At 53.3% G+C, this 25,285-nt stretch overlaps 1 protein-coding gene across 1 annotated transcript; it reads right to left on the bottom strand.

The window, feature by feature from the left end:
• Positions 1-10,632: 10,632 nt before the first annotated feature.
• On the bottom strand, positions 10,633-25,064 carry RNF121 (ring finger protein 121). The gene is made up of 9 exons (XM_087720924.1): positions 24,985-25,064; positions 19,551-19,588; positions 18,529-18,670; positions 17,616-17,770; positions 16,624-16,731; positions 15,928-16,048; positions 14,772-14,905; positions 13,489-13,590; positions 10,633-12,305 (listed from the first exon to the last, which is right to left on the bottom strand). The coding sequence occupies exons 1-9, from the start codon at positions 25,039-25,041 to the stop codon at positions 12,185-12,187; spliced, it is 978 nt and encodes a 325-aa protein (XP_087577050.1). The 5' UTR covers positions 25,042-25,064; the 3' UTR covers positions 10,633-12,184.
• Positions 25,065-25,285: the final 221 nt, after the last annotated feature.

Genomic DNA, 25,285 nt, shown 5'->3' with positions numbered 1-25,285 from the left:
CATGGGCTCCAGTAACTGGAAGACCAGGTGGCCGGTGCACATGCATGCACCGTAATCCAGAAGGTCACCTTCCCAGCGCACGCCTGCACACCAGGCGGCTGCTCTCTGGTCTCTCTGGAAGGACCAGGGGAGACATGATAGCAGTCTTCCAATATCTCAGGGGTTGCCCCAAAGAAGAGAGAGTCAAACTATTCTCCAAGGCACCTGAGGGTAGAACAAGAAGCAATGGGTGGAAACTAATAAAGGAGAGAAGCAACTTAGAACTGAGGAGAAATTTCCTGACAGTTAAGAACAATTAATTAGTGGAACAGAAGTTGCCTTCAGAAGTTGTGAATGCCCCAACACTGGAAGTCTTTAAGAAGATGTTGGATAGCCATATGTCTGAAGCGGTATAGGGTTTCCTGCCTAGGCAGGGGGTTGGACTAGAAGACCTCCGAGGTCCCTTCCAACTCTATTTTGATCCTGATCCCTCTGAGCTCTGAGCTCTTGGATGAGCCCTCCCCACCAGGCTGTGGGTGCAAATTCTCTCCGCAGGGCAAAAGAAAGAGGAGGTTATTGTTCTCCGAGCAGGGGCATCCCACCCACCCATTTCCGAAGGGGAGGGGGCTGAACCCCGAGGCTGAATCAGCCCATTTTCTATTGAATTACAGCTATTCCTCCCCAAAGGTCCATTGCTAAGCAGTACAGCTGTTCAGTGAATCAGGCCTGATTTCACCCCCCTTCCTGCCATGGCTGTTAAGTGAATCACATGGTCATTAAACAGCTCCAGCTTCCTCCCGTGACTTTGCTTGTCGGAAACCGGCTGGGAGGGAGGTCACGTGACCCCAGGATCCCACCACTGTCCTAAATGCGTGTCATTGTCATTTTGATCCCGCGACCACGGGAAAGGTGCAGTGGTCGTAAGTGTGAGGATTGGCTGTAAATCCATTTTTTTCCCAGTGCCACTGGGACTTCAAATGGGACATACATGTTTTGTTTTGTAAAGGATGTCATTTTTGCCCTTCTGAGCAGGGGTCTCGAACCTTGCCAACTTTAGGACTTGTGGACTTCAACTCCCAGAGTTCCTCAGCCAGCTTTGGCTGAGGAACTCTGGGAGTTGAAGTCCACAAGTCTTAAGGTTGCGGGCTATTATGATTTGGCATAGAATCAGCATTGCCGAGCTGCCAAACTCCAGATGGCCACAAGGTGGCAGTCATCAGGAGATATTTGGGGCTCGGATCTTCAGATAGAGAAGGTTTGGCAAGGGAGTCTCTTCGTTTTCTCCGTAGAGGGATCCGTTTACTGCTGATGGGTGAGTTGCTTCAAGAGAAGGCGCTGTTTTCTTTCCAGGAACACATTATTTGTATTTTCCAAAGCAAAAGGGGAGTCCAGCTTCTGCTTTCGGTTTCAGAAACAGCTCAGAGACGGAGAAGGGAGGACTGAGTCACCCTGGGAAAAACATGGCAGGAAAAACGTATTTATTTCATAGACTCATAGATGCCGAGGGTTGAAAGGGACCTTTGAGGTCATCTAGTGACTACGGCTGCCTGAGGCAGGACAAATGGCTCTCCGGGTCTCTTCTTCAAAACTTCCACCACTTCTGGTGGCAAGCTGTTCCACTGGTCAACTGTCCTCCCTGTTCGGAAGTTTCTCCTTAGTTCTGTGTTGCTTCTCTCCTTGTTCCATCCGTTGCTTCTTGCCCTGCCTTCGGGGGCTTTGGAGAACAGGTTGACCCCCGTCTTCTTTGCAGAAGACCCTCAAATATTGGAAGGCTGCTCTCATGTCACCCTCTCAAGCCTTCCCTTCATTAGGCTCGACATTCCCAGGTCCCTCAGCCGTCCGTGGCCTGGTTTAGCCTTCAGACCCCTTTGGGGCTCATCTCTGCCCACTTTCTAGGGTCTCAGGATCTTTATTTCTTGGTCCCAGGTGGTTTTCTTGCAAACGTTTTATGACCCAACCAGAGAACATGATCAGCGCCAATGATGACGATGATAGCATCGCCCTGTTACTAAGCATCAAACCAGATAACATGAGCAGTTCAATATGGCATTTGAGCCTGCATATAATTGTGGCCGCAAGAATAACCTATGCACAATTTTGGAAATCCACCACTATACCGCCGGAAGATGCATTAATTAAAAAGATCTATGAGTGTGCAGAAATGGACAGAATGACGGGTTGGCTGAGGGACAAAGGAGAAACAGAACATTATCTTAGCTGGAACCTGTGGTATATGTGGGCGACTAGGAGAACAGCAGGGACTTCAAATGGGGAAAGTTAACATAGGTACTGTAATAGATCCCTGAATCTTGCCATGAGAAGATGTGGCTTAGAGATCTAATAATGAGGAAAGAAAGAAAAACTGGGCTGTGAATGACTGTCACCGTGGGGGGGGGTGTTGTATGTCTAAAACGGCATTTGTATCTGTATGTTTTATGTATGATTTGTCTTGCTTATGTCATTGTATTTATGTCGCTGTATTGTTTTTTTCTGTTTTTTAAAGGTAATAATGTTTAATAAAAATTATATTTAAAAAAAAAAAAAGCATTGGTGAGTTCGCACAGTTGGGTCAGGAAACGTCTGCAAGAAAACCAGCCAGCTCAGAGAGATCCAGCCCTGAGCTACAAATATTAGTATTACTTTTATTCCATTTACATGCTGCTCACCTCAATCTCACGTAACTCTGGGCGGCTTACAAGAAATACCATTTATGAGATCATGGAAACCCTGATCTAGAGATCTCATCAGCAGGTTTTTTATGACACAAACACAGGTTGCAAAGGTCAACTGAACCCATAATATTTTGTGAAGGACTGCTGGTGTTTTTTCCCCCAGTTACCGCAGCTCTCTTTTAATGTGAATTCTCTCTAATAGGCCCACAGAAAGTCAACAGATGACAGTGCGTCACTCATTCTGAGAATGTCTCAGGGCAGCCCAGCGAGGAGAGAGGGGCCAATCCTTCTTCCTTTTGACTCAATTCATTTCTGCTCTGACCTGACCAAGGGCTTCTGCTGACTCACTTCTCCCGAAACGAGCCGTTTCTCAAGCTTTGGAAGGGAAACCGATCATCTGGGTAAACCTCGCTCTGTTCTAGGAACCAATCGATCGAAGCTGTGCTGGGCATCTTCGCTGAATCAAGGTTGAAAGGTCATCTAGTCCAGCCCATTGCAACGCGCAAGACCCCCCCCCACCCCCATTCATTCAACCATCCGTGGGAGGTGTGACTGTTTGAAGTTACTCTGGCACTGTTTTTTCACCCTTAGGATCAATGCAGCAGGTGATTGCGGTCACGTGATTAGAGTTTTTAGAGTTTTAGAGTTTTATTTATATTTATATGCCGCCCTTTTCCCTGAGGGGACTCAGGGCGGCTCACATTCCAAAAGGAAAGGGGGAAACAAACTTTTTACAAATAAGACAGTACATAATTAAAACACAACATTCATACATTCGGGCGGGTTACAATCTTAGCCCCAGGCCTGACGGGATAGCCAGATTAAAAACCAGAGGCTTAGCAACTGGCATGTACCTCTGACTGTGGCAGGGTCCCTGGCGTCACGTGGCCCCCTTTTTGTGACCTTTGGACAAGTGAAGTCAGCGGGGAAGCCAGATTCACTTTACAACCATGTTACTCACTTAATAACCACAGCGATTCCCTTGCAACCCTGGGCAGAGAGGAGGAGGAGGGCTGTGGGGTCCTTGGTGATCTCTGAGCTGGTTTCTTGCAGACGCTCCCTGATCTAACTTGGGAACCTCAGTGCTAGTAGCGGCTATGAGCACCAACTACTAGCAGTTAGGAGACATAATGAAAACTCCTCGGTTGCACAACACGTGGACAGACTCAACCATCCTTTCAACTGGGGAACTGAGAGCATCCCGGGCCAAACCAAGACCTGAATGCAGAATGCAGCCGCGCGAGCGATTGTGGGTGCACCGCGTTTCACCCACGTAACACCTATCCTCCGCGAGCTGCGCTGGCTACCTGTTGATCTCCGGGTGCGCTTCAAGGTGCTACTTGTCACCCATAAAGCCCTTCATGGTAGTGGATCTGGGTACTTGAGAGACCGCCTCCTGCCGATCACCTCCATACGACCCATTAGATCTCATCGTTTAGGCCTCCTCCGAGTTCCATCCGCTGGCCAATGCCGACTGGCCACCATGCGGAGGAGAGCCTTCTCGGTGGTAGCCCCGACCCTTTGGAACGATCTCCCCATGGAGCTTCATACCCTCACCACCCTCCAGTCCTTCCGCACAGCCCTTAGAATCTGGCTATCCCATCAGGCCTGGGGCTAAAGAGTGTTACCCGCCCGAATGGTATGAATGTTGCGTTTTTAATCATGTACTGTCTTATATGTAAAAGTCTGTCCCCCCCCTTCCCTTTTGATTGTGAGCTGCCCTGAGTCCCCCCAGGGAAAAGGGCGGCATATAAATAAACTATCTATCTATCTATCTATCTATCTATCTATCTATCTATCTATCTATCTATCTATCTATCTATCTATCTATCTATCTATCTACCTACCTACCTACCTACCTACCTACCTACCTACCTACCTACCTACCTACCTACCTACCTACCTACCTACCTACCTGAAATGCGAGAGAATTTCTGAGAGCCACTCAGGCACATCGGCCATAAACCAGCAGGGAGAAATAAACAGCACCTAGAAATAAGCCCGGCAGGAATTGGGTCTAATTGAAGGAAAAGAAGGCCACGGTAGCAGCCTTCCAGTATTTGAGGGGCTGCCCCAAAGAAGAAGGGGTCCACCTATTCTCCAAAGCAACCGAAGGCAGGACAAGGAGCAACCGATGGAAACGAAACAAGGAGCAGCCTGGAATTAAGGAGAAATTAACAGAACAATGAATCAGTGGAACGGAGATTGCCTTCAGAGGTTGTGGGAGCTCCATCCCTGGAGGTCCTTAAGAAGAGCCTGGACAGTCACTTGTCTGGAATGGTCTAGGCCAGGGGTCTCCAACCTTGGGCAGAGTAGAGTCCCTCTGCCAGCAACTCTGGGAGTTGAAGTCCACAAGTCTTAAAGTGGCCAAGGTTGGAGACCCCCGGTCTAGGGTCTCCTGCTTGAGCAGGGGGGTGGACTAGAAGACCTCTGAAGTCCCTTCCAACTCTGTTCTTCTGACTTCTCTTTCCTAGAGTAAGCCATTCCTACGTTATCTTTTCTGAGAAGGGCCACCAGGGGAGAGCCCATCAATGCTCTGGCAACTGGGAGCCTGTTGCTGGCCACTTTGGAGCAGCCTGGGGGCAACCCAGGAGAGGGGTAGGTGGGGTCCTGAAGTCCTGCCTGGAGCTCTTCCTTCTCAGCTGGGGATTCCCTTCGCTTGGTTGAGCGAGGCACCACAGGCGTTTCCAGTTTCCTAACAGCTCATCGCATGGCTGTGTGCGCCCGAGTGTTTGTTGTTATTCACTCAGTTTTGGAGAAGTCATATTCACATGTTCCGGCCCACTTGTTATTTCTGTTATTTCTAGACAATCCTCTTAAAGTTCAAAGCACAAACGTTAAAAATAAACAGTGCTGGTTGCCTTGACTGCTCTTAACGCACTTTCCAGCGAGTGTGTCACTCATCAGCCGCGCTGCTCATCCGCCAGTCCTGCGCAGAGGTCCGAGGGGGTTTCCCAACCATCCAGGTCATCTTTGTCCCAGCGGTCGTTTTTTCCAAAAGGCAACTGGGTTTTTTTTCCCCTTGAAAGCATTTCGCTTCTCATCCAAGAGTTTCTTGAGTTCCAACTGCTCCGTCCTTTCAGCACTTTCAAGAAGGTTCTACACCCATTGATGGTTCCGCCACAAAACCGCGTTCGACTAAAGCGCGCTCGACGAAACCGCGTAGCTGACGTCATCAACAGGGCGACAACAGCACGGAGACAGAAGCACGCTGTAAACGCTAAAGCTAAAATTAACCCCTAAACCTAAACCTAACCCCCCCTAAACCTAATCCTAAACCTAACCCTAAACCTAACCCTTAATCTAACCCTAAAGATAACCCTAAACCTAACCCTTACCTTAAGTTGAATCGGCTTGCTTTCAAAGCGCTATTTAAAGCGCCCTTCTTTCTCCGCGCTGGCTGTTGTCGCCCTGTTGATGACGTCAGCGACGCAGTTTAATCGGGTGCGCTTTAGTCGAGCGCGGTTTTGTCGTGCCACGCCCACTGACAATATCCAGGTGACCCCGGGGGCACAGAGAGACCCCCAAGGAGTCTCAGAGGGAGCCCTAACGTCCAGAGGACTGCAAGGCCTATAAATCCTTCCATCCTCCACCGTTCAGTCCGAACTGAATGGAGCATCTTGAACGAAGCTGGTCCTTGTTTCCTTTGGGACTCTCTGGGAAGGCGGTCCCTGCCCCATGGACCTGGGGGGCAAGGAAAGCCAGGCTCGGCTGTCATGGAGCTGTGGCTGCCTTTTGATTGTTTTGTTATGGAGTTTATGAGCTGAGGAGAGCATCCATCCGTTCATCCATCCATCCCCATCCGTCTGTCCATCCATCCATCCATCCATCTACCCACCCACCCATCTTTCCACCATTCATCGCCCCATCCCATCCGCCCACCCATCCCTCCATCCCCCATCTGTCCATCCATCCATCCGTTGATCCCCCTCATTCATCCACCCAACTCTCTATCTGTCCGTCCGTCCATCCATTGATTCCTCCATCTGTCTGTCCATCCATCCATCCATCCATCCATCCATCCCATTTGTGCATCCATCAGTCCCTCCCTCCCTCCCTCCTTCCCTATTTATTTATGCATGTCCATAAATTCCTGGAGTTTGTTGCCTGTAGCTCCCTCTCTCGGTGCGCGCATGAACACAAAGAGAAGTGTGTACAAACTCTTTGGCCCCACCTCTCCGTCTCCCTCGTGCTGGACGTGCTGCTTCCGCTCCTTCGGAAGGCGGCCAGAGGCCGGGCAGCCCCCCCCCCCCCGTTCCCCCGTCTTCCTAGAAAAAGGCCTCTGGCTGCCCAGAGCCTCCACGGCTTCTGCCTGAGCAAAGTGGTGCTGCTTTGGAAGACGAGAAAAAGGGGGGGGGCACAGCAGGCGCTCCCAACCGTATCAGAAAACGAGGCACGCTCTCTGCTTGCAGGAGGCCTAGTGGTTAGCTCTGGGCCCCTTTCAGTAGAGGAAGGTGCCAGCCACAACGGGAAGTTTAGGGCTGCTCTGAATCGGAGAATTCATCTGCTTTTCCTGGAACTGCCCCCTGGAGAGGGACGAGCCAAGCCCCACTGGGACTGGGTGCAAACAGGCAGAGGGGATCGGAGGCCTCCAGGCAGGCGCCTTCAGGGACTACAACTCCCAGCCAGTCCCAACCCCGCTGCTGCCACCAGAATGGAGACGTCGGAACTCGAGACAGGAGGTGGCTTCCTTCTGGGAGACCCAATCTCCGCTCAGATCTTCCTAGAACAGCTACTCATGGATTCTGGCACTGTTTTCGGTGCTGTTGTTAACTGTGAACAGTCGCTAAATGAACTGTTGTAAGGGGAGGACTGCCTGTAATACTGAAGGAAAGTGGGGTTAGGCCTTCTGAGAGCCGGTTCCCTGAAACCAAACCCTTTACACACACCCCATTTTGCATACACCCACACAAACACACCAGAGACAGAGAGAGAGGGACACTCATACCAGTTATCGGAAAGCTGAAGTGCTTAGCTCAGTTTTTCTTTAACATGCTTTGCTGAATTTCTACAAAAGATAAAATATAAAAACAGGAAAAGAGCCGAGAGAGGAAGGTGCAAAAGAATCAGAGGGGGGGGGGAATAAGGGGGGGGTAAGTTAACTTCCAACTCTCTTCGATGAAGTTAAAAATGTGAAAGCACTTGAACCTTTAGTTCTCAAATTCAGTAATGCTCAGATTTCCCGCAATCATAATCAATGCTAATCGTCACATCCCAACGTTTGTATTGCATTTTTTTAAAAAATGCCAATTAAAAACGTGCAAAAGTGGAGTCCAGAAATGCCTGCCGGCCTCTTACAGAGGAAGATTTCATTGGCTTTAACGTTGGCCCAACCGTTGCGTGCAGAGCTGGGGGGCCATTCCGTGCCCTTCCCAGGTTGAGAAATTGGCAGCAAACAAAAGGTGGGATGATCATGGGGTTGAACATAAAACATAGAATCTTAGGGATGGAAGGGACCTTGGAGATCATCTAGTCCAACCCCCTGCTCAAGCAGGAGACCATGTACCGTTTCAGGCAAACGGCTGTCCAGTCTCTTCTTGAAAGCCTCCAGTGATGGAGGAGCAGCCACAACGTCTGGAGGCAACTTCTCTTCCACGGGTGAATTGTCCTCCCCGCCAGGAAGTTTCTCCTGAATTCCACGTTGCTTCTCTCCTTGGTTAGTTTCCCTCCGTTGCTTCTTGTCCTGCCTTCTGGTGCCTTGGTGAATAGGTGGACCCCCTCTTCTGTGGGGCAGCCCCTCAAATACCAGAGTACTGATATCATGTTGCTGCTGGTATTTTTCTGAGAGGCTAGCCATATGTAGCCTCCTTAACCATTCATCAGACAATCTAGTCACCAGGCCTTCTAGTCCAGTGTTTCTCAACCTTGGCGACTTTAAGTCCCGTGGACTTCAACTCCCAGAATTCCCCCAGCCAGCATAGCTGGCTGGGGGAATTCTGGGAGTTGAAGTCCACGGGACTTAAAGTCGCCAAGGTTGAGAAACACTGTTCTAGTCCAGGGGCTGCAGAATTCAGAGCCAAGGTGGCGCAGTGGTTAAATGCAGCACTGCAGGCTACTGCTAGATCAGCAGGTCAGCGGTTCAAATCTCACCGGCTCAGGGTTGACTCAGCCTTCCATCCTTCCGAGGTGGGTAAAATGAGGACCCAGATTGTTGGGGGCAATATGCTGACTCTCTGTAAACCGCTTAGAGAGGCCTGAAAGGCCTATGAAGCGGTATATAAGTCTACTGCTATTGCTATTGCTAATTCTAGGAATTGAAGTCTACAAGGCTTAACGTTGCCAAGTTTGGGGGAGCCCTGGACCAACCTCTCCTCTTACTGGCTCTTGTCTGCACGTTTTCTAGGGTCTCAGCAACTTTTCTGAGCTGGATTGGGACACGTAACCCGAAAGACAACTTGTACAAATCAAGAAATCTTAAACCTGCAAGTAAGTTTCTCAGATTTTGGTTTCAAATAAGTTAGACGTCACGGAGTTTCCAAAATCTGGACTCGTGCAACCTCTTAGTCGGGGGGGGTCTCCAAATTTGGCAACATGAAGATTTGTGGACTTCAGCTCCCAGAATCCCCCAGCTACAAATGTGGATCACGTGATACCCCCCACTCCCCGGATGCTGCAACCATTTTAAGTACATGCCAGTTGCCAAGGATCTGAATTTTGATCACATGATTATGGAGATGCTCGAATGGTCGTGTGAAAAACAGTCATGTCACTTTTTTTCGGTATCTTCGGCCACTAAACGAATCGTTGTAAATAGAAGACTACTTATATTTATTTCCTTCCAAAGAGCCCTTTAATATATTCGGTCCCAAAGACCATTTCCAGAAAAGATTTCCTTCTATTTTCATTCCGACGGTTGATTTCTTCCCTCCTCTTCCCCAAATCACTGGGTTGGGATGGAAAGCTACAGAAATTGAGGGAATGAATGAAAAAGAATGAACGAATTAAAAGAAGAGAGAGGAAGGAAGGAAGGAAGGAAGGAAAATAGATCAGTTCAGGCAGAAGAATCAGGCTGGGGGTCTAGACCAGTGTTTCTCAAACTTGGCAACTTGAAGATGTCTGGACTTCAACTCCCAGAATTCCCCAGCCAGCATTCGCTGGCTGGGGAATTCTGGGAGTTGAAGTCCGGACATCTTCAAGTTGACAAGGTTGAGAAACACTGTCCTAGACACTTCCCCATCTTCAAGTGGCCAAGGTTGAGAAACACTGGTCTAGAGGATTGTTGAAGCACAGGGACAATTTTAATTTTCGTGTTTATTGCCTTGTTTTGTTGGCAAAAAGATCTGGCAATCAAGGTTGCCCCCACCCCACCCCCAAGCTCTCCATCCTTTGGGTCTCCCCTCTTTCTCCCCTATGTTCCTCTCGGTCTCCCCCACTCCCACCAAGGGGGCTATTCACAAAGCCCCCCAAGAGCTTGCATTTGTTGCCTTCAACCTTGAGTTCTCGCCTCAAACTGGTCGGCCTCATCTCCTGTTTATAGAAGCGGAGGGCTATTTTGAGTGATGGGAATGATCAGCGACTGCCTCAAATAAAGAGGAATTTAAACTCAATAAACTTTGCTTTGGGAGCCGGCAAAAGAGGAAAACTTCTCTGCAAAGTCTGCCAAGAGGGATTCAACTCGTGTTTTCTCAAGGCCGACAACTTTTAAGAAGACACGCGGACTTCGACTCCCAGAATTCCCCAGCCGGCTGTGCATTGAGAAACATTTGATTCCAACTCTTATTTAAGCCTCTTTGCAAAAATCTCCGTCCAAAGCCTCACGACCTCCCTCCAACCGAGGCCTATAAAGACATCCAACTTTTCTGAAATCCTCCCAAGCGGATTTCCACATTTGTTTTGCCCCCCAAGACTAATTCCCTGCCTCTCCTCCTTCTGTTTTCCTAACCCTTGGCGGAGGTTGGGGGGGGGGAGAGAAATTGAATAAAGAAGCACAATTTTCCAAAGCAACAATGACCCCCGGGCTGTGGCAAAAACAACAGGAAAAGCAATTTAGCAGAATTTATTACATGTTTTTTTAAAAGTGGGGAGGGGGGGAGAAAAAAATCTATCCACGCTCTGAGGTTTCTAAGGGTTTCTCCACAGGTGAGTCCCCCGTTGGCAGGTGGGCCAGGCTGCCTTCGATGCTTCCACAGACACCTGCATGTGTGCGTGAGTGTTCTGGTCATCCACATCTCGTTGGGATGGGGGGGGGGAGGCTCTGAGCAGCTGCCAAGGACCCCCAAGCGAGACCCACCCAGTGGCAGAGACACAGCCGGTGCCCTGTGGATGGAAGCCAGAGCCCCCTTCCCTTTGAGAGGCACCTGGTGCTTCGGCCCTTGCAGAAGAGGAGGGGGGGTGGAGACCCTGGATCCTGCCCTCCACAGGATGAGGCCACCCCCTGGCAAGGGGGGGTCTGGCCCGACTTGGCACCTCGCCTCCCCTCACCTGGGGCTAGGGGAGAGGAGCCCTACGCAATGCCCACCTCCCCGATCCAGACCCAGGTGCGAGGAAGGCTGGGCAGGGGTCCCAGGCGATGGGAGCGACCTGCTCTCCCCCCTGCGTCAAGTGCCACCCTAGCAGTTTCCACCCGTCCCCTGGGGTTGAAAGGTGCCAAAGCGGCCCCCGGCCTCACCCTCCTTCCCCGCATTGAACCGGACGCCGCATGCCAAACCCTAAAAATAACTAGACAGGGGTGAGGATGGGAGGCCACCCAGCAATCCACAGGTTCTCAGCAGGACTTCTCAGCGACGTTGGGACGAACATGGCAGTGCTGCTTCCTCCCAGGCGAAGCGGAGGGAGAGGAGCTGATGCGCCCCTGAACCCCTCAATCTGGCAGGTTGAAGAAAGGCGACGGCTGCCCACATTTCTCAGCTGCTCCTTCCAAAGCCTGGCCGGCCGAACTGGGCAGGCAAGGAAAGTTCCGGCATTGACTGGGAACCATCGGCAAGCGACGTCTGAAGAGGAGAGGGAGGCGGAGGGGCTTCTCCCCCAAAATCCAGGGTGGGGCCCCTCCTGCCGAAGGCCCATCGGGGGCAGGAGAAACGGAGGGAATCCAGACTTGGGGTTCGGTCAACGTGGCCGAGAGGACCCTCTGGGTTGGCGTCAGAGGGTGGGGCTGGGGAACAGGGCGCGGGGGCTGCCCAGCTCAACCCCCACCAGAAGCGGCCGAGGGGAAGGTGGGCCGGGGGCCTCCAGGCCTGGCCCAAAGGGGTGAGACCAGGGGGTCCATCAGTGGGGAGGGGGGCATCCATTTCCTTTTGCATCAGGAATAAAAAGATGTTTCCAGAGGCTGTTAAAATAATTCTTTTCTTTCTGGCTAAAAAACGGAAGGAGAGAGAGACCCCCCCCCATCCTACGAGCAGCAGAAGCCGGCCTTGGGGGGTGGGTGGGGGGCTCCTCGTGTGCAGAGTCCGTCTGGGGCTGTGGAGCAGCAGCTCTGGGCCGGAGGTCATAGTCCTGAGAGGTCAAGTGGCCGAGAAGGCTGCTCCCGGGGGTCTCCCAAGGCCTCCTTGGCTCCCCAGGGGAGTCCGGGCTCCGGGGCAGGAATGGGGGGGGGGCTACTCCAGCCCCAAAATATAGTTAATCCCTTGCACCAGTCCGATGATGACCGGCTGCCAGGCCACCAGGTAGCGCAGCCAGTCCAGCAGCTGTCCGTACATCACATGCGGCCGCTCCCAGCTGCAAGGCGGAGTTAAGGTGGAGTAGAAATAAAGGAGACGCTTGGGGTGGGGTGGGGGCTTACTTGCTCCTCCTCGTAGCTGACGTTAAGGCCGGTGCCCGTCTCCCCTGCCTGAAGGGGGCCAGCAAGACCAGAGTAATAGCAATAGCAATAGCAATAGCAGTAGACTTATATACCGCTTCATAGGCCTTTCAGCCCTCTCTAAGCGGTTTACAGAGTCAGCCTATCGCCCCCAACAACAATCCGGGTCCTCATTTTACCCACCTCGGAAGGATGGAAGGCTGAGTCAACCCTGAGCCGGTGAGATTTGAACCGCTGACCTGCTGATCTAGCAGTAGCCTGCAGTGCTGCTTTTAACCACTGCGCCACCTTGGCTCTAGTAATTAGTAATTAGAATCCAGGAGGACACCCAAGTTGCGGACCCTCTCTGAGGGGTGTAAGATTTCACCTCCCAGGCTAAGAGATCGAATATCTGGACCATCCTTGGGGGGCAACATCAATAGCCACTCAGTCTTGTCTGGATTGAGTGCAAGCTTGTTCACTCCCATCCAGACCCTGACAGCCTCCAGGCACTGGCACATCACTTCCACTGCTTCGCTGAGTTGGCACAGGGCGGACAGATACAACTGGGTATTGTCCGCATATTGGTGATATTTGATAGCAATAGCAGTTAGACTTATCTACCGCTTCATAGGGCTTTCAGCCCTCTCTAAGCGGTTTACAGAGTCAGCATATTGCCCCCAACAACAATCCCGGTCCTCATTTTACCCACCTCGGAAGGACGGAAGGCTGAGTCAACCTTGAGCCGGTGAGATTTGAACCGCCGAACTGCAGAACTAGCAGTCAGCTGAAGTAGCCTGCAGTACTACACCCTAACCACTGCGCCACCTCGGCTCTGTATCCCGTGCCGACGAATGATCTCACCCAGGGGATTCATGTAGATGTTAAATAGGAGGGGGGGACAGGACCGAACCCTGTGGCACCCCATAATTGAGGGGTCTGGGGGTCGATCTCTGTCCTCCGACCAACACCGACTGCGACCTGTCCGAGAGGTAGGAGGAGAACCACCGAAGAACGGTGCCTCCCACTCCCACCTCTCGCAACCGTCGCAGAAGGATACCATGGTCGACGGTATCGAAGGCCGCTAAGAGGTCAAGGAGCACCAGGATAGAGGAAGGATACGGGTTGCTGAACATCCGCTTGAGATCCACTTTCTCCTTGCAGTAGGGACAGGTCTGCTTCTTCCCCACAATGCACCAGCCCCGGATGCAGAACTCGTGAAAGCTGGACGGACGGACGGTCAAGGAACAAACGGGTGTGTGTGTGTGTGGACAGAAGCCAGAAGCCGATGGAGAAGAGCTGAAGCCCAGGGCTGAAAAGGGGGGGGGGAGCTGCCTTCTTTCCTTGCAGACGTCTCAATGCCCAACTAGGGAACATCATCAGTGCTGGAAAGGAGGGGGTGTGTGGAGAGGAGGGGGACTACGGGGTCCTTGGTGCAATCTGGACTTGGCTGCATTGGCTGATCCTTACTGTTAGCACTGATGAAGTTGCCTAGTTGGGCCATGAAACGCCCGTCCGGAAACAACTAAGCCCAGAGACCCCCCCCCCAAGGACCCCCATCACGACCAATGAAGCAAAGAACTACAACATGCCCCCCTCCCCCCCCAATGGAGGCCTCCTGACTGGGAGGACCAGTTCCAGCCAGACCCAAACGGGGCCCCCCTCCAGCTCAGGCTCTCAGAGGAAGGGGGGGGGCTTATAGATTTGGCCCCCGGGAGGAAGAGGAGGAGGAGGAGGAGGCTGGAGAGGAGGCGCCCTGCAAGTGAGCTGCACTGGCTCCCGCCTCCACCTGGGTCCCAGGGCAGGAGGGCAGCCCTGGGGGAGGACAGGAATCTAGGCTGGGCCTCCCCTTCCCATGTGCCCCTCCCTGGGCAGGGCGGCTGGGCTGCGAATTCCCAGGCGCCAGGCTGACCCCCGGCAGTCGGGGGGGGGGGTGTTCCAGGGCTTGGGGTGACCCTCGGATGGAGGGCCCAGCAGCCTCCCCTGCCACAAACCCCCTCAGAGGTCAGGCTGGGGGACTACAAATCCCATACTCTCCATGCATTGCGTGGGAAAGAACCCAATCAAGGAGCCTCAGCCGAGAGGACGGACAGGGACATTACGGGGAGTCCTCAACTTATGACAATTCATTTAGTGACCCTTTGCTGGTCAGCTCGCCAAAGGGGATGACGTGATTCCAAGAACCCTGCAACCGTCGTAAGTGTGAGTCAGTAGCCAAGCGTCTCATTTTGGCCACGTGGATGCCTGTGTGTGCGTGTGCTTGGGGGTGGGGAGGGTGTATGAAGACAACCGCAGCCCCTCAAAGCCACCCCCCCTCCTGCCACCAGGGCCCCCACCCACCCCCGGACCCTGCGAGCGTCGTAAGTGTGAGTCCGTAGCCAAGCGTGTGCCCCGTGGAAGGATACACGTGGTTGCAGGAGAGCCGGTAGGTGTTCTCGATGATCCCTTCCTCGTTGACGTCCACGAAGATCGGCTGCCCGCAGACGGCACAGACGCTCTCCGAGAGGTGCTTGGTGGGCATCCCGCAGGCACTGTAGAACTGCCCCGGGGGGAGGGAGGCTGATTGGGGGGGGGGCTCCTGGGGGTGCCCCACCCCCCCTTCCCCAAGGGACCAAAGGGGCTGGGGGCCCAGGAGCCACCCCTTTCAGCTCCCCCCGCCCAATGCCAATGCCAGGCTCCTCCAGGCCTTGCCCCCAAATGCCCAGCAGGGACCCTGCCCCACCCACACGGGAAAGGAGGAATAGCGAGAGCGCCACCTAGTGGCCAAAGTCCCTCTGCGCTCCTTAGATCAGCAGCCTCGGCCACTTAAGGTCAGCTGGACTACAACCCCCAAATTCCTCAGCCAGCAGCCTTCCTTCCTTTCTCCTTCTCCTTTCTTTCTTCTTTCCTTTTTTTCTTCCTTCCCTTCCTTCTCTTCTCCCTATCAGTCCTTCCTCCCTTTCTCTCCTTCCTTCCCTTTTCCCATTCCCCCCTTTCATCCTCCTCCTCCCTCTTTCTTCCCTTCTTCCTTCCTTCTTCATCTCTCCTTCCTTTCCTTCCTTCCTTCCTTTCTCCTTTCTTTCTTCTTAATTTTTTTTCTTCCTTCCCTTCCTTCTCTTCTCCCTATCAGTCCTTCCTCCCTTTCTCTCCTTCCTTCCCTCCCTTTTCCCATTCCCCCCCTTCATCCTCCTCCCCCTCTTTCTTCCCTTTTTCCTTCCTTCTTCATCTCTCCTTCCTTCCCTTCCTTCCTTCCTTCCTTCCTTCCTTCCTTCCTTCCTTCCTTCCTTCCTTCCTTCCTTCCTTCCCTTCCTTCCTTCCTTCCTCATAGCTGGCTGGGGGATTCTGGGAGTCGAAGTCTTAAAGGGCTTAAAGGGGTTGAAACTTGGTCCACCCTCAAGGGAACATCTGGCGGAGGAGGAGATTCCCAGGCCAGGCACCTCTGGAGTGGGGGCAGGGTGGGGCAAAAGGACCGGGGAGGGGGCAGCAGGAGAGCTCTGGCTGGGGGGAGGGGAGGGAGGGTCTCAAGGGACAGGGAAGCCTCCTCCCCGCCCCTCCCTCTTCCTCCCCCTTTGAGGCTCTTACCCCGATGGTGGAGGCCATGTAATCCGCACACATCTCCGCAAAGTCCCGTTCCAGGACTCCGTAGTAGAGGCCGTAGAACAGCAGGGAGATCCCAAAGTCCATGCCGTCTTCCGGTTTAATTCTGACATTCGGGGGGGGGGAGAGACTTTAGAAACCTCTGTGGCGGCTGCTGAGAGGACCCCTCCCACCCCCAAGGCCTCAACATCTGAGCTGGGAGCGCAGCTTTCAAACTGGCGTTAGGGAGGCGTCGAACCCAGGACTCTTAAGAAGCCCTGCCTGGGGCTCCAGCTATTCGGCTACCAGAAGCCCCGCTGGGCCTGAGCAGCCCTTTGGGGGCCCAGGGGTCCTCTAGACGTCCCCCAGTTCCCCATGGTGCAAGTTGCCATTATTAAACTAGTGGTAGCACTGATGGATGTTACCTATTTGGGTAACAAAACATCTGCAAGAAAACAACCAGGCTCAGAGAACATCAAAGCCCCCCCCCCAACCCTCCTCCTCCTCTTCACAAATCCCCCTTCCCTTCTAGCACTGATGAGGTTCCCTGGTTTGGTAATGAAACGTCTGCAAGGAAACAATCCGGGTGTGAGACCACCAAGGACCCCCGCAGTCCTCCTCCTCCTCCCACACCGCATTTGAAGTCTCTGTGTGTGTGAGGGAGAGAGGGAGGGGGGAGAGGAGGTGGGTTTTTCTTCTCACCTGAATAATAAATTAAGGCCGAAGAGGGTGAACATGACGGCCATGTAGCCCACGATGCCTATGGCGTAGCTGATCTTGTAGATGAGGAGGAACCACTTGTAGACCAACCTGGATGGAGGCAGCAGAAGGGAAAATGTGTGCCAGGCCCACAGCTCTCCATCGGGGCCTCTTTCGGCTTTCCTCTTTGAAACAAATCCATGGCATTATACCCCCCCCCCCAAAAAAAGCTACATACCATATTCTTTGGACTATAAGACGCGCTGGAGTATAAGACGCACCAAGATTTTGAAGAGGTAAATTTCTTTTTAAAGGTTTTTGCCTTCCCCGGCCCCCCAGGAGTCTCTGCAGGCCCCCCAAACCCTCTGCAGAGCCTGTTTTTTTTGTGAAAAATGGGCATGCAGAGTTTGAAAGGCCTGAAAAGTGCTGCTGGGGGCCGGGGAGGGCAAAAATGTGACCCCTGGGGGGGTTTGGGAGGCTAAAAATGGGCCCATTTTTCACAAAAACGAGATGCACAAGGTGGGGTTTTGGGAGGCCAAAAATGCTGTATTCGGTGTATAAGACGACCCAGATTTTCACCCTCTTTTTTTTGGGGGGGGGGGGAAAAGGTGTGATTTATACTCCCAAAAAATACCCCGTGAAAAGGAATAGTCATCTGTCATTGGCCAGCTGAAACAAAATAAATCCAGCTGGACACTGCCGTTTCTCAGCAAAGACTGAAGTTGGAGAGAGGCCTTCAAAACCAACCCTCAAGAGTGTAAAGTTCAGGATCTTCAAATCTGATGAACTAAGCGTCCAGGTGGTCCTCCACTTACGACCACAATGGACCTGCTGCTGAGATATTAGCGGAAGCGGAGTTAAAAACACCGAACTGGGCCCAGCCGAGAGAGGGAAAGGGCTCAGGTGCCACTGGCCCCGTCGGCCGAAGACCCCCTGCCCCACCAGCCTCCCAAGGCCTCTGCCCGCCCCAAGGAGCCCACTTCCCTCCGGCTCACCTGGGGGTGGTCTGGACGAGGGGTTTCCGGGTGGCTCGGAAGGTAACGAACGCCGTGACGGCCGAGAAGAAAACCCAGATGCCCAGGAATCGCCACCAGTGCAGCTTGACAGTGAAGTAGAGGGGGACCACCCACATCTGGAAGAGGGTCACCATCTGCAATGAGAAAGGGGGGTGGGATTAGGGGAGGGGCAGCTTGGAATCTCCCCAGGGGGGGAACGGCATCTCAAGGCCTGTCCCTCCCTCCCCCAAAGCCTTCAGGCGATCCTAGCAAAGGAGCCCAGCATCCAACCACTTTTAAGGCTTACTGCTCATCCTCATTGCCCCAGCTTACAGCTTACAACCTTACACCAGTTGGCAGCTATTAATTCCTCATTACCTGACAGGGAATATTTACAGCTCAGGATTGAACTGTGAGCTCCTGGCTGAGTGCGGTGATTTTCCTGGCAGACGTTTCAGGACCCAACTAGGGAACACCGTCAGTGCTAGAAGGGGGAAGGGGTTTGTGGGGAGGAGGGGGAAGATTGAGGGGGCCTTGTGTGCTCTCTGAAGTTGGTGGTCTTCTTGCAGAGTAGATAACATCATCAGTGCTAGAGGAGGAGGAGGAGGGGGGGGGAGTCCTTGGTGCTCTTTTAAGGGCTTTCTTGCAGACATTTCAGGACCCAACTAGGGAACATCATCAGTGCTAGAAGGAAGGGGGGCATTTGCTCTTGGTTTATGTTCAGATAACCTGCTTGCAGAGAGCACCAAGGACCCCACAGTCCTCCTCCTCCTCCACAAACCCCACTTCCCGCCAGCACTGACGATGTTCCCTAGTTGGGTGGGGAAAGGTCTGCAAGGAAAGCAGCCGGTTGAGAGACCCCGGAGGAGCCCAGAGAGTCCCCCTTCTTGGGCCCCGGGAGGAGCTGGCTTACGTTGTAGGAGCGAGGGTGCCTCTGTTTCCACTGGACCAGGAGCAGCTGGGCGACCACCAACGTGGCGATCAGGATGAGGACCATCTCGGCGTGCATGGCCTCGTGGCCCCGGTGCTTGGCGTGCATCCGGGCATGCTCGATCCTGGAACGAGAGCCAGGCAGGCAGGTCAGCCTCCCGGCCAACTCACCAGCCCCCCCATGCGGCCGGCCCCCCCTGTCTGCCTGGCTGCGGAGCTCACACTCAACGGGCTCTCGAGACCCCAGAGAGGGAGGCAGAACCACGCAAGGGGAAGAGGGGGTGTGACTGGACAATGAAACTTCATTTTTTAAAAATCTGAAATTAATTGTGTAAATTTTATACTTCATATCTTGATTATATTGCATACTACCCAGAGTCCCTCTTTGAAGGAGAACGACAGTTTAGAGAGAGAGACAGAGAGAGAAAGAGGGAAGGAAGGAGAAGGAAGAAAGGAAAGAGGGAAGGAAGGAAGGAAGGAAGGAAGGAAGGAGAAGGAAGGAAGCAAGGAAAGGGAAAGAAGGAAGGAGGAAGGAAGGAAAGGAAGGAAAGGAAGGAAGGAAGAAAAAAAGAAGGAAGGAAGAAAGGAGGAAGCAAGGAAAGAAGGAAGCAAGGAAAGGGAAAGAAGGAAGGAGGAAGGAAGGAAAGGAAGGAAGGAGGGAAGGAGGAAAAATAGAAGGAAAGAGGAAGGAAGGAAGGATAGAAGGAATGAACTCTGGGAAGCAAACAACATCAGCCAATCTTCCTTAAGCCCAGAAAGGAGGGAAGGAAAGGCAGCCCTTCCAATCCCTGAGAACCCACAGGCTGAATAGCACAGCCCCAGTACAGGGTGGGGGCACCCACAAGGCCATCTATCCCAACCCCTCTCTCTAAAGAGCGAGAGAGATCAGCAGTGTGCTGGAGGGGGGTCTTGCAAGATGATCCCACTCAGACGTTTCCCCGCAGGGGGCGGCTGCTGCCCAGCCAGACAGGCGTCCTGGAGGGAGCCAGCCCGCCTTGCACTCACCTCCATCTCTCGTCCGGGTCCAGGTGTGACAGGTCAACCTGCAGAGAAGGAGAGAGAGAGAAGGAGAGAGAGTGAGCACCCAAGGGAGGGAGGAGGCCCTGCCCTCTCAGCCCCCCAGAGCCCCCTTTGGCTCTGCCAGCATCCAGAAACAACCACCAGGGTTATATTCACAGAACAAGAGGTGCCCAGAACCTCCCCTGGGGCGGGAGGGGGGGGGCTTAATGGGGTGCTGTGGATTTTAGGATAGCTGTGGACCTGCCCCCCCACCTCGCTCACCTGCAGGGCAGCCATTAGAGCGGCCCAGGGCGCCTCCTGTGGCTCCCTCTGAGCGAAAAGCTGGGCAACCTTCAAATCCCTTCGGATGCCAGAACTCCCCAAGGGCGGCATTCCACCCGCATTGTGAGGTGGCACAACTCCAGGCCTCCGCAGGGACCACTGAGCAGCTGAGGCCCTTCTCCTGCGCCTGGACAGCAGGCCCAAGGAAAGCCACCACTGGGAAGGCCACCTCCTCCTCCTCGGAAGGCGCGACTGCTCAGCATTTCGCTGGAAGGCCAGAGATGCCCCCCTCTTCTGAAGGGTGGGGTGGGGGAATGGGCAGCTATCCTAACCTCCCCATGAGACACGGTGCAGGGGGTCGGCAGGCAGAGGTCCAGGATGAGGGACGGAGTGGCCTTTCACCTCCCTCACACTGAGAAGGGCCAGCAGTTCACATCTGGGATCAATGGGCTCCTTTTTAGCACAAGGGCATCTTTGAAACCAACATCTTCTGGCAGCCCACGTCTCCCTACTGCACCCTCCTCTGCCTTGAGGATCACGGGGGCAAAATCCTTCGGCCTGCCAGGGCTTCCTCCCCCCCCCTCCCCAATTTGTGACAGCCAACAGCAGCACACCCCTGGCTGGTGTGCACACCAGGTACAGGTGTGACAGAAAGAGAGGCTGGACTGAAAGGAGGGCAGTGAATTCTTTGGGCCGAGGAAGAAAATCTGTGCTTTCCAACTTCTGCAATCATTCGAACTGGGGGCCTGTGGAGACCCTCCGTCCTCCCCAAGGTGCTTTCTCAGGAGGCAAGTGGACCTCCTGTTTTTTCTCTGAAGACGTTTCTCTTCCCACCCGAGAAGCTTCCTCTCCTCCGACAGGACAATGGGGAATGAAACGGGGGACTTTGCTCACAAATTTGAGTTCTCGGAGTGAGCTTGGTGGGTTGTTTAATTTAATTAATTTAATTTGCAAACGTTTCGTGACCCAACTAGGTAACTTCATCAGTGTCAGAAGGAGATGGGGCTTGTGGAGAGGGAGGACAAGGGCAACAACAATGACGCTGTGGAGTTCTCTGGACTTGGTGGTTTTCTTGTGGAGGTTTTGTGATCCAACTAGTTAAAACCTCCCTCAGTGCTGAAGATGTTCCCTAGTTGGGCCAGGAGACGTCTGCAAGAAAACAGCCAAGTGCGGAGAGCATCAAGGACACCCCCTCCCCTTAAATCTCTTCCTCCTCCTCCCTTGGTCTGCATCCCCCCTCCTTCTAGCACTGGTGATGTTACCTAGCTGAGTCAGGAAGTACCTGTAAGGCAGTGTTTCTCAACCTTGTCAACTTGAAGATGGGGAAGTGTCTAGGACAGTGTTTCTCAACCTTGTCAACTTGAAGATGGGGAAGTGTCTAGGACAGTGTTTCTCAACCTTGTCAACTTGAAGACGTCTGGATTTCAACTCCCAGAATTCCCCAGCCAGCATTCGCTGGCTGGGGAATTCTGGGAGTTGAAGTCCAGACGTCTTCAAGTTGCCAAGGTTGAGAAACACTGCTGTAAGGAATCAACCAGGCTCGCAGAAGCCCCTTTGTTAACCGATCCCCAGGTCGAACTGCAACCACAACAGAAGGAAATTCTTGCAGGATGAAAACTGGCGGTCCAAAGGGTTTCCCCAGTGGCTCCTGCCACCTGCTCAGAGATAAGCCCCATCGATACCTGCCTAGCACAAAGGTGGTTTCCAGCACAGGAGGAGCCAGCAAGAGTCCGACTTTTTGCCCTTCTGGTGCGGAGTCACAGATCCCAAATCAAACTTCAAAGCTTTTGTTTAAATTGTGTATTGTTCTGTTCGTCTTTTTTTATCCCTTATCTGTACCCCCTTTCCCTGACTTGGATTGTGAGCCGCCCTGAGTCCCCTTCGGGGGGAAAAGGGCGGCATATAAGTGCAATAAATTCAATTCAAGTTTTATTCACGAAAGCTAATCAACTGTTATTGTAGCTGGGGGGGGGCAGCGAATCAAAACCTCCTCGGCTGTCACAGGAGGCTTTTGAGAAGAGATTGGAGAGCCGCTTGTCTGAAGTGGCATGGGGTCTCTCCTGCTTGAGCGGGGGGCTGGACTAGAGGACCTCCAAGGTCCCCTTCCAACAGTGTTATTCTATCATTCTATGCTAAGAAACTGTTTTGCATCTCTTAAGGGGGGGATGCAATGGCTGGGGAGGGTTTCACCGGCACCCTCTTACAGGAGAGGAGGGCCAGGTGTGGGTGAGTCATCCTCTGGAGGTTACAAAGGTGTGTAAAACACACCTCAGCCATTGGCTGAGCGGCTTCAGGTGACTGGAGGGAAGAGCGTCTCCTCCTCTTAAGAGGCAGGACGGGAGGCTAGAAAGAACCCTCACAATTGTTGCCACACAATTGTAATAATAGCAATAGCAGTAGACTTATATACCGCTTCACAGGCCTTTCAGGCCTCTCTAAGCGGTTTACAGAGTCAGCATATCGCCCCCAACAACAATCCGGGTCCTCATTTTACCCACCTCGGAAGGATGGAAGGCTGAGTCAACCCTGAGCCAGTGAGATTTGAACCGCTGAACTGCTGATCTAGCAGTAGCCTGCAGTGCTGCATTTAACCACTGCGCCACCTTGGCTCTACATTGTGATCCCCCCCCCAGGGAGGGCCTTCTCTGTGGCTGCTCCGGCCCTCTGGAACGATCTCCCCGAGGAGATTCGGACCCTCACCACCCTTCTGGCTTTCCGCAAAGCTGTCAAAACCCAGCTGATCAGCTGGGGCTGATGAGTTCCCAGCCCCACTTGAATTATTGCGATTGTTGTGTAGTTTTTAATCTTTTTTTTGTATCTTGTTTTTGTCTTGTTCGCTTTTTTTGTATTTCCTCATTTGTTTGTTAGCCGCCCTGAGTCCCTCGGGAATAGGGGGACATACAAGTATAATAAACATCCAAAAATCCTTGGCTTTCAACATTTTCTCCACCTAAGAGACCAAGAGTTTTCACAGGTGTTTGGAGACAAGGCTGGGAAGGGCCTTGGGGGTCTTCTAGCCCAGTGTTTCTCAACCTTGGCAACTTGAAGATGTCTGGACTTCAACTCCCAGAATTGCTGGCTGGGGAATTCTGGGAGTTGAAGTCCGGACACCTTCAAGTTGCCAAGGTTGAGAAACACTGATCTAGAATATGAAAGTCTGCATAAAATTCCTTCCTATGCAAGGATTGAGGAACATTGAAGTGTCTAGGACAGTGTTTCTCAACCTTGGCAACTTGAAGATGTCCGGACTTCAACTCCCAGAATTCCCCAGCCAGCATTCGCTGGCTGGGGAATTCTGGGAGTTGAAGTCCGGACATCTTCAAGTTGCCAAGGTTGAGAAACACTGATCTAGAATATGAAAGTCTGCATAAAATTCCTTCCTATGCAAGGATTGAGGAACATTTGAAGTGTCTAGGACAGTGTTTCTCAACCTTGGCCACTTGAAGAAGGCTTGGACTTCAACTCCCAGAATCCCCCAGTCTGGATAATTCTGGGAGTTGAAGTCCGGACATCTTCAAGTTGCTAAGGTTGAGAAACACTGCTCTAGCCCACTCCCTCCTTCAACCACTGTAGCAAAGAGCATCGTTAAAAAGGGGCAAAACTCACTCAACAACTGTCTCACTTAGCAACAGAAATCTGGGGCTCAATTGTAAGCCGGGGGCGACCTAAATCTGTCAACAGCACGGCAGATAAACGCACCCCGACACTGAGACCTGCTCAAACTCCGCCGTCCGTCTTGCCTCTTTCCAAAAGGGCAGGAGAGACGGAGGGGGGGAACGTCGCCTTTCCTACGCCGGACGAGGAAGGGGAGGCAGAAAGGAGACCATCCGCGTTCTCCCCAGAGTTCCTGCCTAGGTTCCGGCTTCAGGTCAGGCTGGGAAACGAATTCTGCCGGCAGATGGGGATGCACCAGGTGAGAATCCTACAAGGACAGCAGTTCTCAAGCTTTGAGAGCTTGAAGAGGGCTTGGACTTCAACTCCCAGGATTCCCCAGACTGGGGAATTCTGGGAGTTGAAGTCCAAGCCCTCTTCAAGCTCTCAAGCTGGAGAGAGACTGCAGTAGACTAGAGACCCTTGGCAGGGACTGTGGGACTCCCCGCCACAAGAGCCCCTGAAGTTAGGATTGGGATAGTTTTGCTGGCTGGGGAACGCTTGGAAGTTGAAGTCCAGCCCTCTTCAAGCTGTCACGCTGGAGAGACACTATAATGGATCCTTGGTAGCTTCATCCCTTAGCAGAGACTGCGGAACTCCCCGACACAAGAGCCCGGGCAAATCTTAGTTTGGAGGCTTTGCTGGCTGGGGAACGCTTGGAAGTTGAACTCCAGCCCTCTTCAAGCTGTCACGCTGGAGAGACACTATAATGGATCCTTGGTAGCTTCATCCCTTGGCAGGGACTGTGGGACTCCCCGCCACAAGAGCCCCTGAAGTTAGGATTGGGATAGTTTTGCTGGCTGGGGAACGCTTGGAACTTGAAGTCCAAGCCTTCTTCAAGCTGTCAAGCTCAAGAGAGACTGCGGATCTTTGCAGTTTCATCCCTTAGCAGAGACTGCGGGACTCCCCGACACAAGAGCTCGGACAATCTTGGTTTGGAGGCTTTGCTGGCTGGGGAACGCTTGGAAGTTGAACTCCAGCCCTCTTCAAGCTGTCAAGCTGGAGAGAGACTGCAGTAGAGACCCTTGGCAGGGACTGTGGGACTCCCCGCCACAAGAGCCCCTGAAGTTAGGATTGGGATAGTTTTGCTGGCTGGGGAACGATTGGAAGTTGAACTCCAGCCCTCTTCAAGCTGTCACACTGGAGAGACACTATACTATAATAGAGGCTTGGTAGCTTCATCCCTTGGCAGGGACTGCGGGACTCCCCGCCACAAGAGCGCAGGAGCCTTTAATCTGGACCACCAGCGGGACAAACGCGCTCAAGAGGCGCCCAGGGCCTCTCCAGGGGCGCCTGGCCAGGAGACCGGGGCTCTGCTTAAGAGGAAGCCCCTCCCACAGAGGGGCTGCCTCAGGTAGACTCTGCCTGGCGTTGGAGGCTCTGCTCAGCTGTGAGGAGAGCGGGGGCTCGGCGAGAGGCCTGCCTTGCAGGGCTGTTGGGGAGAGGGGACCAGCCTCCCTCCTCCTCCTCCCGCCCTCCCCGCGCAGCTTCCCCGCCGGCGACTCACCTCATCGGCGCCGGGCTCCAGCGGCGCCCCCACCACCTCCACTTCCACCACCGCCATCTTGCCCCCCCCCCTCACCGCCAACTCGCTTCCGCCGGCGCCCACCAATCACCGCCCTCGGATCCCACTCGCCCAATCGGCGCCTTCGGAGGCGGTGGCGGAGGGCGGGCGGCTGTCATCGGGCGTCAGGGAGCGTCGAACAAGTACCGCGTTTCCCCTCGGATGAAACCACGGGAAAGCCAACGGGAGGGTGAGGAGGGCGGCTCTGAGGGGCCCGTCCAAGGGTCTCTTCCTGGAGACGATG

This window comes from Thamnophis sirtalis, unplaced genomic scaffold (assembly GCF_051295495.1).
Source record: "Thamnophis sirtalis isolate CommonGarterSnake01/CBP01778 unplaced genomic scaffold, rThaSir2_p1.2 scaffold_8, whole genome shotgun sequence".
In the NCBI taxonomy this organism is placed as follows: Eukaryota; Metazoa; Chordata; class Lepidosauria; order Squamata; family Natricidae; genus Thamnophis; species Thamnophis sirtalis.
The sequence above is the reverse complement of the archived record's forward strand: the minus strand, read 5'-3'. Positions and strand labels throughout refer to the sequence as shown.

What these genes read in the sequence shown, in the direction of transcription:
- RNF121 (XM_087720924.1), bottom strand. Translation starts at nt 25,041, where the DNA reads ATGGCGGTGGTGGAAGTGGAGGTGGTGGGGGCGCCGCTGGAGCCCGGC. An exon ending in GGCCTTAATTTATTATTCAG is followed by an intron (nt 16,049 to 16,623) that starts GTGAGAAGAAAA and finishes CCCGAATGTCAG; the next exon opens with AATTAAACCGGAAGACGGCA. An exon ending in CGGCTCTCCTGCAACCACGT is followed by an intron (nt 13,591 to 14,771) that starts GTATCCTTCCAC and finishes CCGTCCGTCCAG; the next exon opens with CTTTCACGAGTTCTGCATCC.